Raw genomic sequence first — 27,855 nt, 5'->3', positions numbered from 1 at the left:
CATCTGCTCCTGGCTCCAGAACCCTGACCGACCATGAGGCCCTGGGCGGGAGGTGGGTGGCCCTGGGCAAAGAGGCCATGCCCCACTCTGAGGGCAGGTGTGACTGAGCAAGAGTGGCCCCGACACCCCCAGGAGGGGCAGCCCGGTACCTGGTGGTAATGAAGGATGGTGTCTGCCTTCACATCTTTCCCAGGGGCCACGTTGAGCCACAGTTTCCGCATGAAATATACCTGATAGGGGATTGTCACAGGGGCCCCTGGGCAGGGGCAGCAGTGAGCACAGAGCCTGTCCCTGGCCAGCCAGGCTCTGAGGCTTTACCCCCCACTCCTGCACCCTGCCACTTGGCCCTCCCATGTCGCTGCTGTGTCTGCTACCATGACCTCCCCTTTGGAAAGCCCCCATACCTCTCTCCCTGGCCCCCAGCCCTTCCTCAGCCTTCAGGATGAGTGGGCGCTCCTGGATCTCCCTGCGGGGTCAGACTCCCTTCTGCCCCTGTGCACCCTTCATCACCCCAAAGTCCGGCCATGTGTTCCAGGCCTGCCCCAAGCCCAGCCCCTGCCCGAGCTGGTAGAGTTCTCAGGGCAGGGCCTCACTGCCTGGCCCCAGGCCTGGCCACACCCATGAGCCAGGGGACCTGAGGAGAATGAATGAATAAATGGGCATGGGCCATGCGGGAGGGTCCCGGGGAGCTGTCTGACCCTGGTCCAGGAGGCAGACAAGCTCTGCTTCACCTCATGTCCCAGCAACACCCTCCTTTGTGGCCCCAGCCTGGCTCTGAGAAGCCTTCTGCTCACCTTCCTTCTGGGGCTTGTTCTTCTTTACCCAGTCGGACACATGCCGCAAGGAGTCAAAGAAGAAGTCTCCCTCCTTCTGGCTGATGACCTGGAGCAGGTGGAGAGGAGGGTACAGGCAGGCAGGTGTGCAGGAGGCCAGGTGTCACCCTGGGGCTCTGTGACCCCTCTCGCCTGTGTGCCTGTGAACCTCGGCGGGGCTGGCCCAGTGCTGGTGGGAGACCCCCACCCGCCTTAACCGCCTTCCCTCCCGCCCCCTGGCGTGCGGGCCACACACCTTGTCTGCGATCTTGATGAAAAGGCTGCAGCCCTCCCAGGAGGCAAGCTGCAGCCGGGCAGCGATGCTGTCACAGGCATCCCGCACCCGCGTGTTGGCACCCACCTCCAGCATCTGGGCAGAGAGGCAGCCCGGCTCAGCTCTGGATAACCCTCTGAACCCTGCTGGCTAAGGCTGGGCGTGCCCTGTCCTGAGAAGGGTGAGACTACCCCTCTAGAAACCTGGCCAGATGTGTGCACTATTCTGTCACAGGGCTCACTGTCTCGGGGTACCCAAGAGGCCTGGCTGTTTCAACTTGCTCTGAGAGCCTGCAGCCAGACTGGGAACTTCCCATCATGGGCTCTGCCATCTCTAGGCCACAGTCCACTTGGGGAGGGCCGTGAGGTCATCACCCCCACTTCCCCTCCCTCCACTGCTGCCATTTAGCCAAGGTCTCCCACTGGAGGAATGGATGGCAACCCACTCCAGCACTCTTGCCTGGAGAATCCTTTGGACAGAGGAGCCTGATGGGCTACAGTCCATGGGGTCGCACAGGGTCAGACACAACTGAGTGACTTAGCACGCACGCATGCACTCCCAACTCGCACCTGGCTCTTCCGCTGTCCCCAACAGCCAACTGGGCTCCATCCATAGGCACCTCATGGGCTCCCTGCTCACTGTGGCCCCAGGGCTGGGTGGAAGCCCCAAGGGGCCTCTAGGCCCTGGAACTCAGCCTCGTTGCCCAGCCTCCTGGCCTCCTCACTCCTGTGCCTGGCCTGGAAGGCCCCCCATGCCTTTGGGACATCCCAACTCCCCGCCATACTACAACCTGCCCAGGGCCAGTAGTCCCCTGCATGGCGCGGAGCTCCTGAGGGCACCCAGCACTCAGTTCATGCTGGTGGGGGCCAGCAAGAGCAGAGCAGTATTTTCACAGGAGAGGGGCTAGGAGCGCACAAGGGGAGACAGTCCATTCGAACTCACACAGCTGTGTCTGTAGGCGTCTCCCAGCCCTCCTAGAGTGACCCCAGTGGGAAGGTGCCTTGCTCTGGCTGTGAGCCCCTGGTGATGTGGGGGGCAGGGCGGGGAGGCTCACCTCGCTCGTGTCGTTGGGCAAGTAGACCTTGTGGCAGATGCGGGAGACGTTCTGCTCAGCGGCCTCCACCTCCACCTGGTGCGGCGGCTGCTTCCGGGGCCCTGTCCTGGAGCCAAGTGCGCGCTGCACAGGCCACCCACCACCCCTACCCAGGCCGGGCCCCAGCACCAGCCTCTGAGCTCAGCTATGTGCCATGCGCACAACAGAAGCTAACCCCAGAGACAAGCACAGTGGTGCCCAGGTCAGGGCGGGGAGCTGCCCTGTGGAGGCGCTGGGCACATGACCCATAGGAGGCGGCAGAGGCCAGCCTGGCCTCATCTCCCAGGAGCCCCGAGGTTTGAGGACACGTGGGGAGAGGACCAGACTGGGCAGGCCACCAGTGGGCAGGGCCAGTCGTGTTCCCATCTTCACATAGCTGGGCATCGGGTATGGGCCTCTTCATGACCCAGGTGGCCACTCGTGGCCAGGAACTCTGCCAACCCCTCCAGCCTCCCCGCAGCCCTCCTGGGCCTCTCTTGTGTCTTCCTCCCTGGTGGCTAGGACCGGGTCCTATCTCCCCAGACTGACACCACTTCAGACAGGAAGCTGAGTCTGGCTCCTCTGGCGGGTGTCCCCACTGGAACATGATCCTGGGAGACTGGAGGCTCCCCTCCTCGCCCGGCACTCCCAGACCAACGTTCCAGGGGCACCTAGGAGTTGGTAGGCTCACCTCAGGACCTTCTGGATGCGGCGGCTGCAGTCAGGGGCCAGCACCTTCCTTCTCCGCGTGTCTATGAACTTCTGGGCGTGCGGCAGCAGCGCCTTGCCGGGTGGGAAGAGGCCGGTGCAGAGCCATAGCAGCTGCCAGCCCCGCTCCTCGCTGTACCTGTGGGCGGCAGCACAGGTCAGCCCAGGAGGGGCCCCTCCTGGAGGCCCGGCCCGCCAGCACTGTAGGGAGATGGGGCTCTTTGTAGGATTATCATGTGAGCAGAGGCCTGCCTGAGGCCCTGGGCAAGGAGGCCACTGCCCTGCTGCCAATGCCACCAAAGCCTTCCTGCTCACAGGAAGGGAGGGAGTGCTATCATGCCCATTTTGTGAAGGAGAGCACTGAGGTTTAGAGAGGCCAGGGGACAAAGGAGACAGGGTCGGAGAGGCATGGCTCAGGGCAAGAAGTCCCAACACCCCCCCCGCCACAATGTTACAACGAAGGCTGCCTTTACGAGGTGGGGGCTGGGGGAAGGACCAAGGGGGCCCCGAGCACAGCAACCCTGTGCCCACTGCCTTCCATCCCTCCTTGCTGCCCACAGACCTCTTGGTGTTGTGCGTCAGCTGCTTCAGGATCTGGCAATAAACCTCATCCTGCAGGACGGCCTCCTGGAGGGCTGATGAGAAGATCTGGTCGGTGAGCTCCAGGGAGGTCCAGGCCTGCCGAGAGGGGTAGTCACCCATGTACCTGAGGATGGGTGCAGCCGTCAAGGAGCAGCGCCTCTCACCACTGATCCTGAGTCTGGCCCGGAGCTGATCCCGCCCCCCCGCCAGGGCACTTCACTGCCTCCGGAGCAGCCCCCTGCCCTGAGAGGCCTGGCCCTCGGGTGGGCTGGCCGTGGGGCCCGGGCCCACAGGCTTGGCGTGGGGTTGGGGCAGGCCGGCCGGGAAAGGATATCGATGAAGATCTGACAGGCAGCATCCCGCAGCTCAGCGTTGGCGTGGACGCGCCGGAGCAGGGGCTGTCGCAGGGGCTCGGCCGAGTGGGCCCACAGCTGCCCGCGGGTTCGGGTCAGGGGCAGCACGGCTCTGCTGACAGTCTCCTTCTCTGGGACCCTGTGGGGGTGGAGCCAGGTCAGGGTGTGTGCTGCTCCTTGCTCCTACCCACCGTGGGCCATGCACACACAGTGCAGAGAGAGCCCAGGCTTCCAGGGTGGGCCCCCACGGGGATGCCCTCCGCACCCACAGCACTCCGCTAAGAGACAGGTGGGTCATGTCAGGGTCAGAGGGCCCCCTCCCTGCCCAGGGAGCCCACATGGGCACTGCTTCTGCTTTCATGGACCTGAGTCCCCAGGGAGCACAGAAGGGCTGGTTGGGGTGGGGCCTGGGATGGAGCAGGGTGGGCACCTAAAAAATTCATAGGAGAATTCCTCCAGGGTGTGCAGGTTCTCCTCGGGCTGCTCCTCAGGGGGAGCCTCTGTGGGCCTCCCTTCCTGGGCCGCCAGCTTCCGCTTCTCCGGTGACATGGCCAGCAAGCTCTGGGGGTGGGGGGGCACAGGTATGGGTGTCCAGAAGGCCCCACCCATGGGCTCCTCCTGGCCAGGTGTCCTCAGAGACTTGGGAGGGGCCGGGCCACAGGGCTGGACAGGCTTGGACCTACCCGTCCTGTGTCACCTGCTCTAGAACCCAGGACCAGTGACTCGATGTTTCTGAACCTGTTTCCTTTTTCTTCAGGGGGCGCTCAGGCCCACCAGGCTCCCCTCTCCTGGGGCACTTCTCTTCAGGGGTATCCCTCACCCTGGCCCTGCTGGCCTGGCCCCCCACCTCCTTCGGGCCTTGTCACTGAAGTGTCTGTCCCTCAGGGAAGTCCTCCTGGACAAGGTGAGCCCCCTCCTAGAATCTGCTCCTGTAACAAGTGCTGCTTCTTGGTGGCACTTTGCACACTTGCCATCAAGTCATCATTCATCCAAGTCTCCTTGAAGGTGGAGATTCTACGGTGTTTGATACTGTATTGTGGTACAGGGCATGCAGTTGGCACTCATACATGCATTTGGGAGGCCTATCTGTCCTGTCTCCCTGGGCGGGGGCGGGGGGCGCTGGTCTTGGGGGTTAGGGTGGAGTGGTTGTCAGGGGTAGGGAGACTTGAGCCCCTTTGGGTCAGGGTTTTTAAACGACATTGAGGCAAGATGGGTTTACCCCCAGGATGCTCCCTGGTGGGAGGGATGCGCACTGATTGAGCACCTGCTGAGTGCCAGGTGACACCCCAGCCACTCACTGCACAAGCACTTCCTGCCTCTCCCAGAGGGGCGGCAGGGCTGGCAGGGCTGACATGACACCCAGGCTTTCTGGGGGGTGGGCCCAGGCACCTGAGCTAGGACCCCAGGCCTGGCCTCTCAGCCTCTTCCACAGGTGCCCAGGGGTGCCAGGCTGAGGGCAGGCGAGCACGTGAGTTACCAGCAGCTGTGCTGAGGGCTTGGTGACTGTCGGGATGGTGTAGAGGCAGGAGGTAGGCACCAGTCCCGTCTTCTCGGTCCGGTCATTCTGGGCCAGGGTCCAGTTCTCAGAGGCCAGCAGCCCCTGCTTCTTTGTCAAGATCAGCAAGTCCCCCTTCTTGAAGGGCAGGAGGGTGGAATCCTCTACAGTCACATGGACACACACAAGAGACAGAGAAGACAGTTTCCCCAGGGTTCAGTGGAGGCCAGAGGCCCTGCTGGCATCCTGTGGGTGGTCCCCTCTGACAGGTGAGGAAACAGGGACACAGAGCAGGGGGCCCAAGGCCACCCCGAGAGTGACTGGGGCTGGGATTCCCTGAGCTCAGGCACTCGGGGGGCCTGGACAGGCACAGCCGGGCAGGCAGAAGCTGGGGAGACCTGCACAGAGGCCTGACCAGGAAGTGGCCAGGGAGCTGTGAGGCAGATGGACCAAGGGGACAGAGGACTGGCAGGCTGTCACCACACCTGCCCAGGAGCTAAGTGACCCGTCTGAGCTTGTTTCCTCAGCTATAAGATGGAGAATATCACCCTTCCCTCCTAGGGCGGCTGTGAGGATGGGATGGGCCATGGGGACAAAGCTTCTGCTGATGTTTCCAGCGCAATTAAGACCCTATGCACAGCCCTCCCCTGCTCCCCTACTTTCTGAAGCCTGATTTCCAGCTGTGCTGAGGGAAGCTGTGGCCATCAACGAGACCACCAGGGCTCACCCCGCTCCCATCCCCACCCGCAAGCTAAGCGGCCCTGGACAAGCTGCGTTCCTCCTCTGAGCCGCCAATCCTTGTCTGCAACACCGGATAACGGTGGCTGTGGGGATGGTGTGCACTGCACGGGCTGGTGACCTGGCTGGCTCTCCCCCTGCTTCCAGAAGAAGGGCATCCCTCAGTGCCCTTCACTTTGGAGGGGCTGAGAGCCCTCCTGAACTCCCTTATCTTGCAGGAGGGAGGGCCTTGCCCATGGGTGACCCTGAGTGCTTTGTGGCCTCTCCCTCTCTCTGCTCGAGTCCCTGCCCTCCGCCTGCTTCGTGACCACCAGGGCCTGGCACAAGCAAGCCGCCCTCCAACCACCCACATGAGTGGCCCCTCACCAGCCCCCTCCCCACCTGGCTGGGTACCTGTGGCCTTCCTGTCCTGCAGGGCCATGGCGAACACGGACCTCTCCTTCAAGCCCTCCAGAAACATGGCCACCAGCTCGGCGACGGCCACACTGCTGGGGGACCGGAACTCATACTCCTCTTCGTGCAGCGTGGACAGCATCAGCCTCTGCCCACCCCGGGCCTCCCTGAGGGGGAAAGAGGGCAATGTGACCAGAGGCCTGCCCCACCCTCCCCCTGGGTCAGCCCCTCAACAGCCTGAGGGGTGACCTGCCCAAGTTACAGAGTCCAGAGTGCCAACCATCACACCATGAAGCCCTCTTACAGATGAGGAAACTCCAGTGTGTCTGGAGCCATACAGGGCCTGGGGCTGAGCATGGATCTGCCCTAGCCCCGGACTCTCTGTGTGCGTGGGCAGATGAGCCAGAGCTTAGGGTCCTGTTCTATGGGCTTCAAAGGCAGTGGTGGTGCCAAGCCTGTCTGTGGAGTCAGCTCTGGGCAGGCAAGGTGGTGGCCAGCGTGCAGGGCCACCATGGGGCCACTGCAAAGAAAGTTGGTGCTGAGATGGAGCTCCAGCCTGGGTGAGTTTGGGTGAGCTACCCAGCCTCTGTGGGCTTCCCTGGTAGCTCAGCTGGTAAAGAATCCGTCAGCAATGCAGGAGACCCTGGTTTGATTACTGGGGTGGGAAGATCCCCCAGAGGAGGGCATGGCCACCCACTCCAGTATTCTTGTCTGGGAAATCCTATGGACACAGGAGCCTGGCGGGCTACAGTCCATGGGATCGCAGAGTAGGACGCGACTGAGCAACTAAGCACCTACCCTCTGCATGCCTGTTTATTCATCTGCAGAGTATGGAGTGATGGGGGGACTTATTGGGATAGAAGAGAGCACCTAGCACAGTCTGCCTCAGTAAGTGGTACCAGCATGTGCCCTGCACACACTGGGAATGACCTTAATGGTCCTGCCACACTAGGGTGTGTTTTAACCAAGGAGGGGCTCTGGCAGGGCACAGGCACACCTTCCAGAAGGGCATGGAGGCCTTCTCAGTAGATGAGAGCTGGGGGCAGGGTGTCTGGGGCACGCCTGGCATGCAAGGTGGTCCTCACTCTGCTCCATGCCCTGCACACACAGGCCTGTCCCTCGCTCCCTCTCCCAGACTGCTGGCACCTCCATGTGAGCAGTACCCACCAGCGAGAAGAGAAGGAACCTATAAGTGAATGGACGCCCCAAAGGCCGCAAGCTTATGTGCCTCTTTCCAGGGGAGCTGGGCTCTAGAGGAAGTTTGAGAGGGCAATCGGTGGTGTGTGGACACATTGCTGACCCCAGGACAGTAGAGGGCAGGGCCTGAGCCAATGGCCATTATGCCACACATATGATGCAGTGTGAGTCAGTCGGGCCCCCAGTAACAGTGTGCCCCATCCCTCTCCTGGTCTCTCCTGGAGCCCCAAGGACTGAGGTTGTGGGAAGGAGCAGGTTTGGGGCTTCCCTCGGAGCACCCACCTGTTGGTGATCAGACTCATGACCTCGATGAAAGAGAGTTCTAGGAGCACCTTCTCTTTCTGGTCCAGGAAGTACAGCCCCTTCCAGTTAACAGCCAAGATCAGCTGAGTCTTGGGCAGTTGGGGGCCTGGCAGAAGGAGAGAGGGGTGTGAAGCCAGGGCTCGTCCAGGGTGGGGGCCCACTGGCACCCTCTTACACATCAGACACCATTACCTGAGAGTGTGGTGACTTCAAAGAGCCGAGAGAAGAGCAGCGGCCACTTCAGGCAGGCAGTGTCCACCACCTGCTCCTGCACAGTCAGTGGCCTGGCCCGCTTCTGGGTATAGGGTGCCTGCACGGAGGTTGCGATGATGAGTCACCTCCATCACTTATCCCTCAGCTAACTCCTCACCCGGTGCCCAGGGAGCTCATTTGCTGGATCATTCTGTGAAGTCTCTGCCTAAAGCCAGGCCAGTGTCCGTGAGAGTCAGGTGAGGGACTCTGGTGGGCTGGGGAGGGCCCATCACTGGTGGTTCTGATCCCCGCTTTAGAATCAGAGCTCCCAAGGGCCAGAGGGCCAGGCTGCTGCTTGCTGCCTGAGCCTGGAAGACAACGAGGGGCACGTGCAGCTGTCTGTGGGACCCCGTCTGCGGGCTCAGACGGGCTCTCAGCAACACCGGCCTCCTGGGGCTGCATGTTGCTCCGTGCTCAAGGCCCGCCTTGGTGTCTGTGTCTGTGTGTTGGTGCTCCACTCTGCCTCTCTTCTACACTTTGGGAGGCATCTCTCAGGGACCTTCACCTCAACCCCCCTCCCCAGTCCTGTCTCACCTTCCTCCCTCCCTCACCCTTGGCTCTATCTGACCTTCACCCTTTCCTCTTCCCATGTCCACAGATCTGTAATATCCAGCTGGAAAATCGCCGGCTGTAACATCCAGTTGAGCCTTCCTGTTATGGTTTGTTGGATAAAATGTTGTTTCTCTTGTTCCCTCTTTAAAAGGTGGTTGGGTAACATTCATATACTGAACCAGGGGATGTAAATGGACACATCCTGAGATTTGGTGCTTTGCAACACATATCAAGGATTTTAGAACAGTCATGCGTGCTCATTCACTTTAGTCATGTCTGACTCTTTGCAACCCTATGGACTGTAGCCTGCCAGGCTCCTCTGTCCATGGAATTCTCCAGGAAAGAATACTGGAGTGGGTTGCCATGCCCTTCTCCAGGGGATCTTCCAAACCTAGGGACTGAATCCACATCTCTTATGTCTTCTGCATTGGCAGGCGGGTTCTTTACCACTGGCACCACCTGGGAAACCCAACATTTGTACACTCTGAAATCCCTTTTCAAGAAATCAATCTTGATGAAATAACCATCAAGCATATAAAAGGTGTATCTACAATGAGATTCACTTCATCGGTTTAACAGTGAAAATGGGACATGACCTTAAAGTTCACCAGTGAATGAATTGTAGCTCATGAATACAGTACTATTCAGCCCTTAAAAACAGACTGGTATTTAGTGACACAGAAATAAGGGCCCAAACTATTAAGCGAAGTGAAGAAGTAGGTTTAAAGCTGTCTAACGATGATCCAATTTTTATTTTTTAAAAAGGTGTGTTTCCTAACAATGAGAAAACAGAAAGAGAAATTAAGGAAACAATCCCATTCACCATTGCAATGAAAATAATAAAATACTTAGGAATAAATTTACCTAAAGAAACAAAAGATCTATATATAGAAAACTATAAAACACTGATGAAAGAAATCAAAGAGGTCACAAATAGATGGAGAACTATACCATATTCATGGGTTGGAAGAATCAATATAGTGAAAATGAGTATACTACCCAAAGCAATCTACATATTCAATGCAATCCCTATCAAGCTACCAACAGTATTTTTCACAGAACTAGAACAAATAATTTCAGAATTTGTATGGAAACACAAAAAACCTCAAAAGCCAAAGCAGTCTTGAGAAAGAAGAATGGAACTGGAGGAATCAACCTGCCTGACTTCAGACTATACTACAAAGCTACAGTCATCAAGACAGTATGGTACTGGCACAAAGAGAGAAATATAGATCAATAGAACAAAATAGAAAGCCTGGAGATGAATCCACGCCCCTATGGACATCTTATCTTTGACAAAAGAGGCAAGAATACACAACAGAGAAAAGACAATCTCTTTAACAAGTGATGCTGGGAAAACTGGTCAACCACCTGTAAAGGAATGAAACTAGAACACTTTCTAACACCATGCACAAAATAAACTCAAAATGGATTAAAGATCTAAATTTAAGACCAGGAACTATAAAACTCCTAGAGAAAAACATAGGCAGAACACTCTCTGACATAAATCACAGCAAGATCCTCTATGAACCACCTCCCAGAGTAATGGAAATAAAAGCAAAAATAAACAAGTGGGACTTAATTAAACTCAAAAGCTTTTGCACAATGGAAGAAACTATAAGCAAGGTGAAAAGACAGGCTTCAGAATAGGAGAAAATAATAGCAAATGAAGCAACTGACCAATAATTAATCTCAAAAATATACAAGCAGCTCATGAAGCTCAACATCAGAAAAATAAACGACCCAGTCAAAAAATGGGCCAAAGAACTAAACAGACATTTCTCCAAAGAAGACATACAGATGGCTAACAAACACGTGAAAAGATGCTCAACATCACTCATTATCAGAGAAATGCAAATCAAAACCTCAGTAAGGTACCATCTCACGCCGGTCAGAATGGCTGCTATCAGAAAGTCTACGAACAAATGCTGGAGAGGGTGCGGAGAAAAAGGAACTCTCTAACACTGTTGGTGGAAATGCAAACTAGTATAGCCACTATGGAGAACAGTGTGGAGATTCCTCAAAAAACTGGAAATAGAACTGTCATATGACCCAGCAATCCTACTGCTGGGCATACACACCGAGGAAACCAGAATTGAAAGAGACACGTGTACCCCAGTGTTCATCGCAGCACTGTTTACAATAGCCAGGACATGGAAGCAACCTAGATGTCCATCAGTAGAGGAATGGATAAGAAAGCTGTGGTACATATACACAATGGAATATTACTCAGTTATTAAAAAGAACATACTTGAATCAGTTCTAATGAGGTGGATGAAACTGGAGCCTATTATACAGAGCAAAGTAAGTCAGAAAGAAAAACACCAATACAGTATTTTAATGCATATATATGGAATTTAGAAAGATGGTAACGATGACCCTATATGTGAGACAGCAAAAAGAGACACAGACATAAAGAACAGACTTTTGGACTCTGTGGGAGAAAGCAAGGGTGGGATGATTTAAGAGAATAGCATTGAATCATGTATATTATTATATGTGAAATAGATCACCAGTCCAAGTTCAATGCATGAAACAGGGCACTCAAAGCCAGTGCACTGGGATGACCCAGAGGGATGGGATGGGCAGGGAGGTGGAGGGGGGTTCAGGATGGGGGACACATGTACACCCATGGCTGATTCATGTCAATGTATGGCAAAAACCACCACAATATTGTAAAATAATTAGCCTCCAATTAAAATAAATTAATTTTTTAAGTGTGCTTCTTGCATTCCAATCATATGCACATGTCAATTGTGTACATGTGAGTACAGCAGTCTAGAAGGATATGTACCACAGTGTTAAGAGGGATGAGCTCTTTGTTGTGATACTATTGGTGGTTTCCCTTTTTTCTTTGTGTTTGTCTTGTTTTCTGATTTATTTGTTAATGTCCACATTTTAGTGTTTACTGAAAAAAAATCAGTGAAACTTATGTTCCCTTTGGAAAAAACAGTGGCATAAATTTCCTAATTCTTTATTCTCACCCTATCTCCCCTTTCCCCAAATGATGATGCCACTTCTTACTCAAGTTCATTCGGGTTCATGTGCATCTCTTGTCTCCTCTGCTAGCCCTCGTACTAGCCCTAAAAAGTCCATGGCCTCTCCCCTGTAAACGCATCCACTCAGGCTGGGAAACAACAAAAATAATCCACAAGGTTTGCTTCCCCAAATTCCTGTCCAAGGATTGTCCCCAAGAAATGATAGCGACCGCCTTGGGGAACAAAGCTTCTGTGGTGAAGCTTGTGTGAGGAATATTAGGCAATACAATTGGGTTTCTCTCTTGCAGGACTCCTCGGAGCCTTTCCTCAGGGCTGTGCACTGTGATTCCTGAAGAGCAGGACAAAGCAAGCTGCATTCCCCCACTGCAGACGTGCACAGGACCCTTGTCTGCAAACCCACACTGAGTACCTCCTTTCCTGTGGCCGGAATGCAGACTGCATTGGTCTACCCTCCCTGCCCCGCTCTGAACTCGGGCAATGCCTGCTATCTGAGCCATGCACCTGGGACTCATCTCCTGCAGCCAGGCTGTCAATCCCTGACAAACCAGCACTGCATTGCCTTTGAACTGCCCACTGCTTGTCCTGCTGGTTCTTGGCTCCCAGTGCCACAGGGTAATTGAAGCCGGGAAGGCTTCCCTGGTGGCTCAGATGGTAGAGAATCTGCCTGCAAAGTGGGAGACCCGGCTTTGATCCCTGGGTTAGGAAGATCCCTTGGAGAAGAAAATGGCTACCCACTTCAGTATAATTGCCTGGAGAATTCCATGGACAGAGGAGTCTGGCAAGCTACAGTCCATAGGGTGTTAAAGAGTCAGACAAAACTGCGTGACTAATACACACACAAGCATTAACCAAAGGGCTTTATCCTCCCCCTTCCACGCCCCCTCACCCCATGCACAGCTCTTCTGCACCACCAGCTGCAGCACGGAGCCCACCAGCCCTTAGAGATCCCTTTGCACTCTCAGGACACACTGCAGAGCAAAGCACCCTATGAGGAAGGAGGCTCTGACAGAGGGGTGGTTTGGGACAACCCTGTGGGGAGGGGAAGAGAAGCAGGGGGACCAAGTCAGAGGGCTGTCTTCTTGGGGAAGAGGCTGTGAGCCTTCAGGAACCATCTTCACTTGCTGTGGGCTGACCAAGCAGGGGTAGAGGAGGGGCAGCCCTCCCGCCGTCCAGGCCAGCATCGGGCATTCAGGGCCCAGCAAGGGGACACCAATAAGGCCCAGGGCGGAACTGGGGCCAAGGTGAGGGTGTGCGCGTGGTCAGCAGCTGGGGATGCCTTCTTGCACCCAAAAGCCAAGGCCCAGATTGAGCCTGTAGTAGAGACCAGTGGAGGACTGAGCTGCCCAGACCAGCCAAGATACCATCTTGTGAGGGGGGTGAACCTGAACAAGATTGTTTAAACCTGGAGACTTAGGGCTATGCTGACCGGGAGGTTAGTCTCTATCCCCTCAGTGAGTAGGGACTCATAATGGGATCTCCAGCCCCTCTAAATACCAAGGGGCCCACCACCCCCAAAAAGAGCTTCATAGCCGGAGTACACAGGCTCTGGGGAGGCTGACCTTGGCATAGGTGGTGGTGACCAGGCTGGCCCACTTCTCTGGGGTCTTGGTCCTGTACAGCTTGGAGGGGACACAGCTGGGCAGCAGCTCCCGGATGGCCTGGCTCCCGGCCGAGGCACCGAGCTGCACGTAGCAGTGCTGGGCCAGCAGCTCCACCAGCTCTTCCTCCTGCACAGCCCAGGCACACACACGGGAGCCAGGGTGGGGTGTGCATGTGCGAGCCCACTCTCCCCCAGGAAGCCTTGCCCCTGCTGAGCGCTCACCACCCACAGCTGAGGTGAGCAGCCGCCTCTGCTAGGCAGGACCTGCCTCTCCCCCAACATGGCAGAGCCCCTGGGTGCCCTGACTGGGCCCAACACGGGCTGCGCTCCTGTTGGCAGGCCGGAGTGTCCCAGCAGCCCAGCCTGAAGACAAGGCGGGTGTCCTGCATGTTCCTTGTTCAGCCCTCGTGAGCCAGTGAGTGTGTGGGATTGAGCTCTGGGGCCTGGAGCCCCAACACTGCTGAGTGAGGTGAGTGCTGTTGTTCAGTCACTGAGTCATGTCCGACTCTTTGTGACCCCGTGGACTGCAGGACATCAGGTTTCTCTGTCCTTCACTTGTGGACAAGGCCTTTACCCTGTCTCCCCCAGTCCTCACTGGGCAAAGGTGATCTCCCTAGCCATTCCTGCAGAGCCTCTGCTAGGATTCATGTGGGCAGGAGCCTGTGTAAGTCACTAGCACGCCCAGCACACAGAAGGTTCCCTGCTCCAGGTGCCCTACAGGGACAAGCTGCCCTGTTCTTTCCAAGAAGACAAACCTTGCCCAGCCGTCTATTTGCCTGCCCTCTGTCCCCACGACCCCTTTGCCCCCACCTCTCCCTGCCCACTGCCCTGCTCCAGGCAGGCCTCCAGGACTGCCACAGTTTCCTCCAGTCCCCAGCTCATCCTCTGGATTCAGGCCCAGGGAGGTCTGCACCCGCTGAACAGGCACAGCATTGCCCAAGGAGGTCAGGTGCGTGAGCTCCCCTACCCTGAGTCTCACAACCACACAGAAAGCTCTGGTGACTGCACCTTCCAGGAGAGAGCCAGAGGCTCAGAGAGGTGACCTAACGTTCCAAGGCCACACCGCCAGGAAGAGGCGTAGGTGGGACCTGAATTCAAGCGCTGGGACTCCAAGGCCGTGTTCCTGACCCCCAGGCCCTGCTGCCCCATGAGCAGCTGCTGTGGTGAGGCTAGGTGGGCCTGGGGCTGATTGCAGGGGCGGGGGGCTTTGCTGCCGGCCCAGGTGGCTCAAACCCCAGAAGCTTGAGTGAACCTCTGGCTAAAGGAGGGGATGGAGGCTACTGGGCAGGAACAGCTGCTCCCAGAGGGCCGCAGGGACCTGTACTCACAGATACATCCTGGGCCCACTCCTCTCCCTCAGCTTCCTGCCCTCCATGACCCACACGGGCTCCCCAGGGACTGCCTGGTGCCCAGCCCAGCTGCCCTTGTTCTGTCCCAAAGTCCCTGCCCTAGAGCAGGGCCCTTCCCCAGGCAGTCTGAGAGGGGGGGTCTTTGGGGCCCTGAGCGCTGTGGTCCCCTCACCTTCTCGAAGGGGTACTCGCCAAGCCAGACTCCATGGAGGACTTGGCGGTAAATGAGATGGGTGCTGACCGGGTCCTCCTGGGAGTCATGCCACGGAGTGAAGAACTCCTTCCGGAAGTAGATGCGCCAGGGCGCCTGGCGCTCACTCTCGCCCCTCTCCCGGGCCAGTTGCTCACACTGGGCCAAGGCATCCATCACGTGGTCACGCCCGCTGCCCAGGGACCAGAACTGAGACCAGAATCAGAGCGGCAGGGGTGAGCAACTGCTGCGTGTCAGCCCCCCAGGGACACCTGCCTTTGCCATACCCATGTGGAGGTGTGGACATCAAGAGGACAGGAACCCTTCAGACTCCTCCCCATTGGGCGTGGCCTGTCATTCACCCCTAAACACGCCTACACTCTCCCCCTGCCGGCCCCTCTCACAGGAGGCTCATGCCCATGTGACTGGGTTCGAATGCCTTGATTCATTGGCCTGTGTATACCTGGTTCTGAGCGTGGGAATCAGGGCATCTGGGTGGGGCGACGATGTGGGGTCAGGATGGGGCAGTGCTGGTGTGACCTCCACATGGATGCATGGGATTCTGAGCTCCTCAGGGTGAGGGGCTTGGCGCAGGATGTAGGCACAGCAGGGGACCTTCCAGGTGTGTGTGTGTGAGATACTAGGCTGAGTGTGCGAGTGTTTGGCCAGGGGGCAGGCTGCCTGGTTAGGAGGCACGTCTGTAAGCGGGAGTTTGTGCTCGCATCTGTGTTTGGCAGCTGGGAAGGTGAGTGGTGCCTAGGCTGGCATGATACAAGGGCTGGTGCTGCCCTGCGTGTGTGAAGGAGGCGGGCGGTGGCGGGACCCCTGGCCAGTACCTTGTCGTACACGGTGACCTGCAGAGAAAAGCCCAGGTGGTCGCTGAGGCCCTGCTTGCGGGCGATGTGCAGGCAGACTTCCCGAGACGTTGAGGCAGAGTCCACCATGACCGTCAGGCTCTCTCCAGTCGCCAAGCTGATATGGATTGGGATGTGCTTCTTGGACTTGACAGCCTGGGCACGGACGAAGACTCAGGTCCTCTGCCCAGGAGGCCCCTCGGCTCAGCTGCCTGCGCTGGAGCTCCTGGAACTCTGTGATGGGAGGCTGGCCCACCAGCCCCTCTTTCCAACCCACTGCCCCCGCGGGCGCATTCCCATGGGTTCTGGGGGGCGGGGCCTTCTGAAGCCCCGCCCAGCTCGGCAAAGCGTTTACACAGTCCTGGCCAGCAGACATCGCTGCTGAACTGAAGAACCTGCCAGGGTAAGAGCTGTTTAAGCACCGTGTCCGTAGGGTGCAGCCTGTACTGGAAGGCCCCATTTTAACATGAGTTCCCTGAGCTTCAGTGAGATTGGGTGACTCAGGATCACAGAAAATCAAAAAGCTCTTGGAGATGTCTGAGTCTTGGACTCTAGAACGTTTTGGGTCAGAGGAAGCCACTGTTACTCTCTGTGTACAGCAGGGCTTGAGCACAGGCCACAAAGCTGCAGCAAGTTCACTTTCAACTCCAAGGCTTCTGGGCAGAGCAGGTAGATGAGGTAGAGGAGGGAAGTCCCGTGGATGTTGGTGGCAGAGTAAGAACACGATAGGGTGTGGTGGGAGGTGCTCTCTGTGTCCTGGTATAGGGCACCACAAGGCATAGAGCATACCTTCCAGGAGCCACGGGTAGGGTGGGGGCCAGACCCTACCTGTGTCTGAAGTACTGTTCCTGCGGATCCTGCAAGAACTCACAAGTAACACAAACAAGAATGCCACCTAGGTTGACAACCTTGCATGACCATATAAAATGCAAGTGTCTTTGGGAGGGGTAAGCTTTAGGCAGTTAGCAGCCACTCACACCCTGCAGCTAAGGAACTAAGACTGATTTTCCCCTTCAGCTAGAAGGGCCCTAAATGAAAGAGAAAGTGTTAGTTACTCAGTCATGTCTGACTCTTTGCAACCCCATGGACTGTAGCCCGCCAGGCTCCTCTGTCCATAAAATTCTCCAGGCAAGTATACTGGAGTGGGTAACCATTCCCTTCTCCAGGGGATCTTCCCGACCCAGGGATTGAACCCGGGTCTCCTACACTGCAGCAGATTCTTTACCATTTGAGCCACCAAGGAATATCAATTTAGATGTGGGGGAGGTGGCACTTCTGAAGCCTGGACTGGGTCTGGGGAGGCTGAGCCCCAGCTGGGGCTCCCAGGGACCACTGGCCCAGAAGAGCGGGGAGAGGCCCAGAGCACATACTTCCTGTTGGCAGCCCCATGAGCTGTGCTGGAGGAGTCACGGGGGCTGCCACCACCCCACACTGGCTGCCTCCCATCCCCTCCAGCCCCTACCTGCAGCTCCAGCCAGGAGGGGGGCTCTGTGCGCACACCATTGGCACAGGTGCGTCTCAGGCGCTCAGCACAGAAGGGCCCGTAGCCGACTGGTCCTTGACCAATGAAGTTCAGCAGATACTGGTGGATGAGGAAGGGAACGGCACAAAGATACTTAGAATGGAGGCCACTTTCTATTCACTGTCCAGATTCTAGGAACTATGATACTAATTGTAATTATGGATGATGTATTACTTGGCAATCATTTTACAATACACACCTATATAAAATCACAACACTGTATACCCTACATCTGAACAATGTTATATGTCAATAATATCTCAATAAAACTGGAAAAAAGCTAAAAAATGATAATAGCCGTGGCAAAGGTGCATTAACATGGGGCTGTCACACTATGAGGAGTATCAGTTGCACAGCATTTCTGAGGACCCATTTGTCAATATGTTTTAAATAGTACATAATTTTAAAATGTGTTCACTCTTTGACCTAATTTGGTAAAGGTAAAAATAATTTGGTAAAGGTAGATGTATAGTTTTTAATCATAGTGGTGTTTATGGTGATGGGCAATTGGAAGATAGATCCTAAGTGTCCATCAAAAAGTGAAATATGCATTAGGAACACTAGCAAATGGCATTAGCACTGCCATTTGGGGACAGTTTATGACGTGAGAAGACGCTTATAAGTGAAAGCTGCAGGAGAGCCGATGTTCAAAATATGTTCCATGAGATGTTGAAACAAGGTGTTGAAAAGCTTTTTGTCTCTCAGAGAGATTCTTTGAGAAGATGCAGCCTGGAAGGATTTACTGCTGTCAAGTCTGCCCCAGGGCACATGGCCAGGGTGATCAGACTTCCTGCTGTCCCTGGAGGCATGAGAGATAGTGAGATTGTTTTCTGTGTGATCACAAGTATGATTCTCTCACATCACAAAAGGTCAGAAACCGTTAGGCAAGTTGCCTCTGGGTGTGAGGATGACTTTTATCTTCTATTTAGACTTTTTACATTTCCTACACATTACTTTTTTCTCCCTCTTGGCTGCAGGGCATATGGGATCTTAGTTCCCCAACCAGAGATTGAACCTGTGCTCTCTGCAGTGGAAGAGCAGACTCCTAACTACTGGATCACCAGGGAAGTCCCCCTACATACTACTTTTATATTCAGAACCAAAAGGTGTATTAGAGCAGCGAAGCCTGGGGCCTCCAACACTTGGAAACACCTCTCTTGTTAGTTCTTAGGCCTAGAGAGAGATGCTGCATCCAGCCTCTCATTGGTACCCATTCCTCAAACACTTTTGTCTTTTCAATGCCCATTTCATCCACCACCTCACTGTCTTTTGGTGATGGAGCCCAGGTGAGATGGCCCTGCAGATCCTGATTAGGGGCCGGAGGAGCATCCTCTTTTATAGACGTGAAACTGAGGCCCAAAGAAGGCCAGGCACTGCTGCCCATCCTGGCCTGCACGAGCAGGAGAACCAGGCCACGGGCTGGGGTTTCTCCATCTGCTGCAGGGCCCTGGGCCCACCCATGCTGCCCCAGCCCTCAGCTCCTGCCCCTGCCCCTCCTCACCTTCAGGAACCTCTCGGAAGGCGGGAAGCAGCCCAGGCACAGGCCGAGCAGGATCCAGCCCCGGGCCAGGCTGCTTGTTTTGTAGTTCTCTGAGAGCTGCTTGCAGATCTGGCAGTAAATTTCGTCCCTGAAAGACACAGAGCGCTGGGAGGCCAGGCTGGGGGCTGGCTCTGGGGGAGGGGAGGAGCCCTATACTTTGTATATAAACTCTCCCTAAATCTCTGACTCATCCCTCATCTACACATGTCTGAGGCAGACTCCAGGCAGCGCAGCAAAGGCTAAAATAACTGCACAGGGATTCCAGCTGCTGCTTACCACAGGGAGACAGAGTTTGAATCCAACCAAACTAATTGCCTCCCAAAATGAAAAGTCTTTGAAGGAATGTAACAGATTCCAGAGTCTTCAAACATATCATCTCCAAAGGTCTAAGATAACAACCCCAGAGTACTAGGCTACTGAGAAAATAATAGTCAAGTATCAGACATATGAGGAGACAGGAAAACATGACTATTCTCAAGAGAAAAGGCAGTCAATGGAAACTGACCCCAAGATGAACCAAATATTGATTTATCAGGAAAGGTTTTAAAATTACCATGACTATGATCAAAGATATAAAGGACATTATGCTCATAGTGAATGAACAAACAGGAAATCTTGGCAAAACAGAAACTATTTTTTAAAAAAAAGAGTCAAGTGCAAACTCTAGAATTGAAAAATATAATATTTGAAATTTTAAAAAATAATTGGATGGGTATAACAGCATACTGGAGAAGACAAAAGAAAAATCAGTTAATATGAAGACAGATTAATAGAAAATATCTAACCTAAAGAACAGAAGGGGAAAAAAGAAAGCACAGATGAACAGACCCTTAGGGATGTGACAGACAATATAGAAGTCTTCTACAGATTTAATTAGAGTTCAAAGGAAAAGAGAGAGAGTGAAGTAGAAAAAAAATTTGAAAAAATTATGACTCAAATTCCTTGAGTTTGGTTAAAAATATTAATAATAACTTAAAATATGTGAACTCCTGAAATACAGTAGTCTGTCCTTGTAAGCAGTATATATAGTTCTTAAAATTTGTATAAAAACACAATTTCTGTAAAGCAAATTGTATATAAAGCAAAACATATATAGAATAAATGAGGAACTTGCCCATTTACAGGGTCTTGCAGTAAAGCTGGTTATAAGATGAATCAACAGCCCATGATAAGTTTGTCTTCCTAAAACTGGGTTTTACCCAGGGGTTTTAATGCAGAGCATTAGAGAACCCCTGGTGGTTGTACCATCTGCTGTCCTGAGAGCCAGCCAGGGTGGGGAGCAGGTTAGGGATGGGGCCCTGGGCTGAGAGCTAGTGAGGGGCTGTGTTCTCAGGGGGCGTGATGGGGGTGGGGACTGACCTGAGGTCGGGACGCAAGATGGCATAGCCCACAATGAACTGCACCTTCTCCAGGTTGGACATGGGTCGGTCTGAGAGGGGGCTGTCCTCTTCAAATGCCTCTTCTCCAATATTCAGCTGGTTGGCCACCTTGAAACCCAAAGGTGGCAGTCAGGACAACCAAGATCGCTTCCATTTGCAAAGAAGGAAACTGGGTGAAAGCCTGGAACGCTGCAGCCGGCCGGCCAGTGGGCAGCAGAGCTGGGAGCAAGCCTGGGCCCCCTGGCCCTGGGCTTACCTGGCCTGTAACCCAGGAGGACCGCTTCAGCTTCATGGAGGAGATGTCCTTGGTCCCTCTGTCCCTGCGGCTGGGCCTCTGTGGAGGGAGACAGCTCCTGAGGGAAGGTGAAGCCTGGGCAGCACCTCCAAACCTAACCCAAGACCCACCTGGGTGGGGCTCATCTCTAGCTCCCGAGCCTTTTCCCAGCCTGACTCATAAAGCAGCGTGCACTCCCTCATCTCCACCAAGCCGTGCAACACTGACAGGTGTGCACCGCCATTCTCACTGCTGGGCAAGGAAACAGGCGAGAGAACGTGAGAAACTGGACAAAAGCCGCTCGGCCAGACACCGGTCCTCCGGGAGGGTTCAGGGCTGCTCCTATTCCAAAGTCTGGACCTCTCACCAGCCGAGTGGGCTGGGTCTGAACCCAGACGCCCAGGACAGCCACAGGCTACAGTCATTCTCTGTGACGATGTGGTGGATGAACCGGAATACACTCTGCCCACTGCGAGGTCAGAGTTTTGCTAGAGACTCAGAAGACTAGACTTTGGGGCCCGGGCCCACTCCCAGCCATCAGGATCCGATGGTCTCCGTAAGCAGGGGTCACAGCCTGTCCTGATGGTGTCATGAGAAGTTGCTGCCAAAATGAGCTCAGTGTGGGACTGGGCTTGGGCTGGGATGAGCCAGGTCTGGAGCTGGGCACGGGCTTCTATGTGTGCATTCTGTGTGCTCAGCTGTGTCCAACTCTTCGCCGTCCCATGGACTATATAGCTTGCCAAGCCTGTCTGTTCATGGAATTTTCCAGGCAAGAATACTGAAGGGGCTGTCATTTCCTCCTCTAGGGGATCTTCTCGACCCAGGGGTCGAACCTGTGCCTCTTACATCTCCTGCACTGGCAGGCAGATTCTTTGCCACTAGTGCCAGCCACCTGGTTTGCCACACAGGGACCAAATTGAAAATACATTAGCTGGTGAACGAGGGTGGGCAGGGCTCACTAAGCCCCCTCCCCCTCCTTGGGGGCACACACACTTAATAAGTGTGCAAGAAGGAGCACTGGGGATCTGACTCTGTGCTCACCTTCCAGAGGTGCCGGCAGCTCAACCACCTCTCAATGTCCCCTCCCTGAGTGGTGGCCAGCCTCCAAGGTGACCCCCAGGGACCCTTGCTTCCTGACATTCTCACCCACGATGGCATGCAGGCAATGAAGCCTCCTTCCTGCTTTCTCTCTTAAGTCACTCGTCATGGAGGAAGCAAATTGTGAGAACACTCAGGCAGCCCGGTGGAGAGGCCAGGGTGGCCAGAGCTGAGGTCTCCCACCAGCAGCTATGTGAGGGAGCCATTCGGAGGCACATCTTGTGGCCCCGGTCAAGCTTTAAATGACAGTTTGGCTGCAACTTTGTTAGAGACCTGGAGCCCGAACTAACGAACTAAGCCACTCCTGATCCTCAAAAACTGTCTGAGATAATGAATGTGGGCTCTCATGCCATCACATTTAGGGGTTCATTTGTTGCACAGCAACAGATGACATTACACTAGGCAGAGTCCACGTCTCTAGAGGTCAGGGAGTCAGGGCTTGAGCTTGGGCAACTTACGTGTAACCTCTGGGCCAGATTTGACCATGTGACCCCAGGCTGCAGACCCGCTTAGATGTCTGTGCAGTTGCTCTGCTATCTGAGCACCTGATGCTTGGGGGCCTGTGATATTTCAGTTTATAATAAGAAATAGATACTTGGTCTTTGTCCCCATTGCTGGCACAGAACTCCTAAAACCCTTGGAATCGCCTGTGATAAAGATGTCTTTTTATGTTAATGAGGTGACTTTTAGAAAGCACCTAAGGATGGGGGCAAAGCTTTGGTTTTTCCAGTAGTCATGTATGGATGTGAGAGTTAGATGGTGAAGAAAGCTGAGCGCTGTAGAATTGATGCTTTTGAACTGTGGTGTTGGAGAAGACTCTTGAGAGTCCCTTGGACTGCAAGGAGATCCAACTAGTCCATCCTAAAGGAGATCACTCCTGGGTGCTCATTGGAAGGACTGATGCTGAAGCTGAAACTCCAACACTTTGGCCATCTGATGTGAAGAACTGACTCATTTGAAAAGACCCTGATGCTGGAGAAGATAGAAGGCGGGAGGAGAAGGGGACGACAGAGGATGAGATGGTTGGATGGCATCACCGACTTGATGGACATGAGTTTGAATAGGCTCTGGGAGTTGGTGATAGACAGGGAGGCCTGGGTGTGCTGCAGTCCATGCGGTTGGAAAGAGTCAGACACGACTGAGATACTGAACTGAAGGATGGGGGCTGGTGGCTAGTGGTCAAGGGGAGGGGGGAAGGGCGTGAAACTGAGCTCAGCTGGCTCAATGGCCAGTGATTTATTTGATCATATCAATGAAGTGAGGCCTCTGTAAAGACCCAAAAGGACAGGGGTCAGAGAGTTTCCAGGCTGGTGAACACGTGGAGATTTGGGGAGTGGTACCTGGAGAGGGCATGCAAGTTTCTTAATCTTTTTCATATCTTGCCCTGTGCATTTCATACCTTGCCTCTTTCATCAGGCTGTAGTGACTTGTATCCTTTATAATAAACCAGTAGGCTAGTGAGTACAATGTTACTCTGAATTCTCTGAGCTGCTCTTGCAAATTAATCAAACCCAAGGAGGAGGTGTGAGAATGTCTGATTCAAGCCAGGTAGTCAGCAAATAAAGACCAATCTGAACTTGCATTAAAGTAGGGGTAATCTAGAAGGACCGGGCCCTTCGTCTGTGGAATCGGACACTATCTCCAGGCAGACAGTATCCAAACCGAGTTGAATTTTAGGACACCCAGCTGGTGCTGAGAAGTTTTGGTGGAAAAAACCCATATACATTGGAACTGGTGTCAGAATTACAGGCCGTTGTGGGGCTCCCGTTGCTGGTGGGCCCAAGTGCTGTCACTGGTGTGTCATTCCTTTGAACTATTCTTGGTTAATTCCACTAGGATGACATCATGAAACTGAGGCCTTAGGAAGGGCTTCTGACCAAAAATGGATATAACAGCCTTTCATCAGAGGGCAGTGTAGAAAGATTCAAAGAAAATTCAAAGAAAAATTCAAAGAACTGAGTCTTTGAATTCAGTGGAGTGGATTCAAAGCCCAGCTGTGTAACATGTATTCACTGTGATTTGGGGGCAAGTTACTTAACTTCTCAGTTTCGTTAGCTACAATAAATTTAATAATCCTACTTTGTAGGGATGGCTCCTCTGGAAATTAACTGAAGAGAAGCAGCCAGCATACAGCATGTTGACAGTCGGTAACATTTGTTGTTATTATTACTGGTCTATGCATTTGAGTCCTGAAGGGCTTCCCTGGGTGCTCAGACAGTAAAGAATCTGCCTGCAATGCAGGAGACCTGGGTTCGATCCCTGAGTCGGGAAGATCCCCTGGGGAAGGGAATGATTATCCACTCCAGTATTCTTACCTGGAGAATCCCATGGACAGACGAACCTGACAGGCTACAGTCCGTGGTGTCTCAAAGGGTCAGACACAGCTGAGTGACTAAGCACCAAGTTTGACTAAGTCAAACTCAGTGTTCAGCATCTGAAGGACCTTCTCCAATAATGACTGTATAATTCACAAAGTCCTGGGTATAATGCCTGACTCATGAGTTCCCGAATGCAATTCAAGACTGAAAACCCTAGGGGTCCCTAGGTCCTGCGGGCGATGCTCACTCCACACTGTGCCTCCCCTTTCTGGTCCAGCTTCTCCAGGCCCTGGGCCTGGGGACACCGGGAGGGCATCTCCCCTTGGCACCGCCCTCATGGCGCACCTGTGCTGATCTGCTGTGTTGTGGAGGCTGGGTGCTGCCGTCCTTGCCCAGGGCATCGTGGATCTGCCGCATCACTGAGCCGCCACGCAGGGTGTTCCTGGTGAAGAGCACTGGCTCCGGAAGGTCGCCCATGAACCGCAGGATGATGCTCCATACAGCCAGGGCAGCCTGGGAAAATGGAGACAGAGCCCCTGCTTGGAACGCAGCTCCATGCAGCACAGAGCCCACAGCATCCTGTCCCTTTGTTGCTCCCGCAGAGTCAGCGGGAGGCCTGAGCCACTAGAAAGCACGGGACCAGGCACCGAGCAGTCAGTGTCATCCTCGTGGTAGAGCAGAGGGTATCGGAGGGGCCGCCGGATGTGTGTGTGGCTGGCTGATTTCTGGAAGTAGGTCACAGCGAACTTGGGGAAGGTGTACTCAGCCAGGTCATCCTCAGGCTCCTCCATCATGGGGACCGTGTCTAGGTCAACCTCAGGCAGCTTCTGGGTCATCTCCTTCAGATCCTGGGACAGAGACAAGGGTCCACTCTCGTCTCAGATGTGATCTGCCAGTGTGCACATCCTGGGGCCAGGGAGCCCCAAGAAGGGCCTGCCTGGTTTGTGACAGGGTGCAGAATGACCCACTCCCCCTTGTGTTAGGGATCGCCCCCTGCCCACACCCTCAGTGCGTCCCTAGTGGGCTGCCAGGTGCTGGGTGGGCCTTGATATGAGAGCCCCAGGTACCTGGCGGCTTGCCCTCAGAGCCCTCCGCCTGTAGACCTCAGCTCCCCAGACACCCCCACTCCTTGCTGCCTCCTCTGCCTGTAGACCTTGGCTCCCCAGACACCCCCACTCCCTGCTGCCTCCTGCCTGCCTCCCTTAGGTGCCCCTCCAGGGGAAGTATGCCCAGCTGCTCCCACAGCACAGACGGTTTGTGGGTGGGTGGAGCTTGGAGGAGCAGGCATGATGAGCTCCTGAGGGATGCAGTGAGAGTCAACAGGACGGCCCTGGAGCTGCCCTCTCTGCCCAATCCTCCTGCTCTGCTCCCCACCCCTAGTCCCGCAGGTCTCATTCTGCAGAGCAGCAGCCAATGAGATGCTCTGTGACAGTGGCCAAATACAGGTGGGAAACACTGCCCAGTTGAAAGCCCAAGAACATTTGCATAGTAAAGGCTCTAGGAAGCCTTGCAGCTAAGACACCTCCTTAACTTGAAAGGGGCTGACCACAGAGACCCTCGCTCCTCTTTTCTCTGCATCTTCACCCACAACCACAGAACTCACTCCTCGAGCCAAGTCGTGGCTTTTCAGTAAAACCTAGAGGTTGGCTGAAGCCTGGGACTGGGCAGGCACCCCACAAGATCCCATGCTGGGCTGGCAGGGCCCAACTTACCTCAATGTCCGGTGTGGCCGGGCTATCCTGCCCACCAGTCAGGGAAGGCAGGAAGCCAAACACCTGCTCCACCATCTCCGTGTCAGTGATGGTGTCGTAGATGGACTTACGCTTCCTTTTGGGTACAGCGCTTGGGCTCTTCAGCTCTTCAGCTGGGATGACGAGGGGCACCTGCACAGACACCCCATGGGGCCACAGTTGCCACCAGCCCAGCTGGGGCAAGCCCCTCACAAAGCTGAATAAACCTTCTGCTGCCATATTTGTCAAAATCAATACGTTTCCCTTTAAAATCCTAGGTTTCAATAGCTAGAGGGACTGGAGATCAACCAGCCTGGGCTTCCTGTTTCAGAGAAGATGTAAAGAAGGGACATGCTTGCTTGTCCCCACATGGGACCACACCAAACCCCACAGATTCCCAGAACCTAGCTGCAAAACCCACTCAGGCCCACGTGGTCCCTTCACTAAAAGCAGGGAGAAGGCCCTGGCCCGCCCGGTCTGTTGCTTGTCCAAGGCCATGTAGGTGTAGGAGCATCTGCTGACATGTCTGAGGCTCTGCACTCTTTCTCGCTCTGGCCACTGTACCAGTACTGTGCTCAGGGGACCTGTATTATCTATGGAGCAGGAGAGAATTTCACCCTAGCCCCCTTCTTTATCACCATTGCCAATGAGTGAGTTCTGAGGAGTGAGGTTGAGTCTTGGGTCCTCTCTGGATGGAGGGAATGGGACCACCCAGGGGTGAAATGTCACAATGCAGGGATACACATCTCAGTGACATTTGTTTGCCCCCTGCCCTCCCGTCTCTCCTGCCCACACTCTCTTGAAGGCTACTCTTGGTATTTCTCTGCCCTAAGCTATCAGACCCGCCCAGGAACCAGGCACCTCCACCCTCCTCCATGGAGCTGTGGCCTCCCATAGCTCAGCTGACCCTGGTTTCCTGAGCCTTCCTGCGGACTGATCAGTGCTGCTGAGAAATCATCCCCAAAACTAAAGGAAGGGGACCAAAGAACTTGAGTTCCAGATTCCAGGTATAAGACTGAGATAATCCATCTCCCATGCTGCATCCTCAGCACCCAGGGTATGAGCTGGGTGTGCCTGATGGTGGGGGCCAGTACAGTAGTAACTTTGGACCCAGAGGGGTCAGGAGTGTCTGATGATGGTCTTATGTTGCTGCCCACTCCTTCTGCCTGCCCTCCTTCATCTGCGCCCAGCCATCCCCACGTGCCCGAGAGGGCAGTGACCACCTACATTGGCTTTCTGCTGCCGGAAGTTCCGTCGAGCAGCCATGCCCCTGGCATGCGCCTGGATGACCACCACAGCCCTCCTCTTGGCCTGGACTTGCTGGCGTACCAGGTAGCCCCTGCAGAGGGCCTGCAGCCTGACCATCCTCTGCCGCAGGGCCTGGTACTGCTTTGCCAGCAGATGGCTCCGGGCAATGGCCTGCAGACGCTCAAAACCCAGGAGGATCTGCGGAGGCAAGAAGGGCGTACACTCTCAGAGGGGCCTGGGACTGGCAGGGCACAGAGCAGAGAAAGGCTTCCTGAGGGGACAGAGAGCGAGAGGCAAGGTGTTCTCGCAAATTAGCTTTACAGTTACATGCTTTTTGGCAAAGTGCTGGTGCTAAAATTTTGCACACCTGTGAGCACAAGCAGATTAAGTGACTTATACTTGTAAAGCAGTTAGAGCCTGGCATGAAATTGGTGCTAAAGAAGTACTTTTACATGGCATAAATGATAGAGTGGTCTTCTGATGGCTGCTGCTGCTACTAAGTCACTTCAGTCGTGTCCGACTCTGTGCGACCCCACAGACGGCAGCCCACCAGGCTCCCCCGTCCCTGGGATTCTCCAGGCAAGAACACTGGAGAGGGTTGCCATTTCCTTCTCCAATGCATGAAAGTGAAGTCGCTCAGTCGTGTCCGACTCCTAGCGACCCCATGGACTGCAGCCTACCAGGCTCCTCCATCCATGGGATTTGCCAGGCAAGAGTACTGGAGAGGGGTGCCATTGCCTTCTCCCTTCTGATGGCTAGTGACAGAGAACTGGGCTGGAAGTCACATGGGTGGCAGGATTGCAGAGGTCCTGCTTTTCACACCTGCAGCCAAGTACAGTCAGCTCGTGTGGGGCTGTGACCTGGTGGAGGCCTTTGGCCTGCTCCACCAAGCAACTCCCTCACAGGGAGCTTGAAAATAAAGAGGAAATAATAAACTATGAGCACGCACTTCTATGCTGCAAACACACTCTGGGCCAGAGGTCTCTGAGCCTCTGGGCTGACTTCTATTGGCTTTTCAAAGAC

At 54.7% G+C, this 27,855-nt stretch overlaps 1 protein-coding gene across 4 annotated transcripts in view; it reads right to left on the bottom strand.

Moving 5' to 3' along the window:
- MYO7B (myosin VIIB) overlaps positions 1–27,855 on the bottom strand; it is a 102,155-nt gene that overhangs the window by 2,153 nt on the left and 72,147 nt on the right. For 2 of the 4 annotated variants that reach the window (XM_086362323.1, XM_086362320.1), the window contains exons 21-43: positions 26,812–27,030; positions 25,567–25,737; positions 24,502–24,702; positions 24,200–24,367; positions 20,421–20,498; positions 20,145–20,272; positions 18,747–18,873; positions 17,186–17,305; positions 15,706–15,879; positions 14,852–15,079; positions 13,290–13,457; positions 8,120–8,237; positions 7,907–8,033; positions 6,428–6,594; positions 5,279–5,460; positions 4,232–4,362; positions 3,783–3,940; positions 3,429–3,582; positions 2,850–3,005; positions 2,141–2,246; positions 1,069–1,182; positions 795–882; positions 150–256 (exon numbers count right to left, since the gene is read on the bottom strand). In XM_086362323.1, coding sequence (XP_086218449.1) covers positions 150–256; positions 795–882; positions 1,069–1,182; positions 2,141–2,246; positions 2,850–3,005; positions 3,429–3,582; positions 3,783–3,940; positions 4,232–4,362; positions 5,279–5,460; positions 6,428–6,594; positions 7,907–8,033; positions 8,120–8,237; positions 13,290–13,457; positions 14,852–15,079; positions 15,706–15,879; positions 17,186–17,305; positions 18,747–18,873; positions 20,145–20,272; positions 20,421–20,498; positions 24,200–24,367; positions 24,502–24,702; positions 25,567–25,737; positions 26,812–27,030 — 3,390 coding nt within the window. Of the gene's footprint in view, positions 1–149; positions 257–794; positions 883–1,068; positions 1,183–2,140; positions 2,247–2,849; positions 3,006–3,428; positions 3,583–3,782; positions 3,941–4,231; positions 4,363–5,278; positions 5,461–6,427; positions 6,595–7,906; positions 8,034–8,119; positions 8,238–12,448; positions 12,557–13,289; positions 13,458–14,851; positions 15,080–15,705; positions 15,880–17,185; positions 17,306–18,746; positions 18,874–20,144; positions 20,273–20,420; positions 20,499–24,199; positions 24,368–24,501; positions 24,703–25,566; positions 25,738–26,811; positions 27,031–27,855 lie in introns of those variants that run through there. The other 2 variants (XR_015149087.1, XM_086362328.1) reach the window with 2 other exon arrangements.

The sequence above is a fragment of the Bos grunniens genome, chromosome 2, assembly GCF_055505025.1.
Source record: "Bos grunniens cultivar Pamir isolate PY7600 chromosome 2, Bosgru_T2T1.0, whole genome shotgun sequence".
Taxonomy (NCBI): domain Eukaryota; kingdom Metazoa; phylum Chordata; class Mammalia; order Artiodactyla; family Bovidae; genus Bos; species Bos grunniens.
The sequence above is the reverse complement of the archived record's forward strand: the minus strand, read 5'-3'. Positions and strand labels throughout refer to the sequence as shown.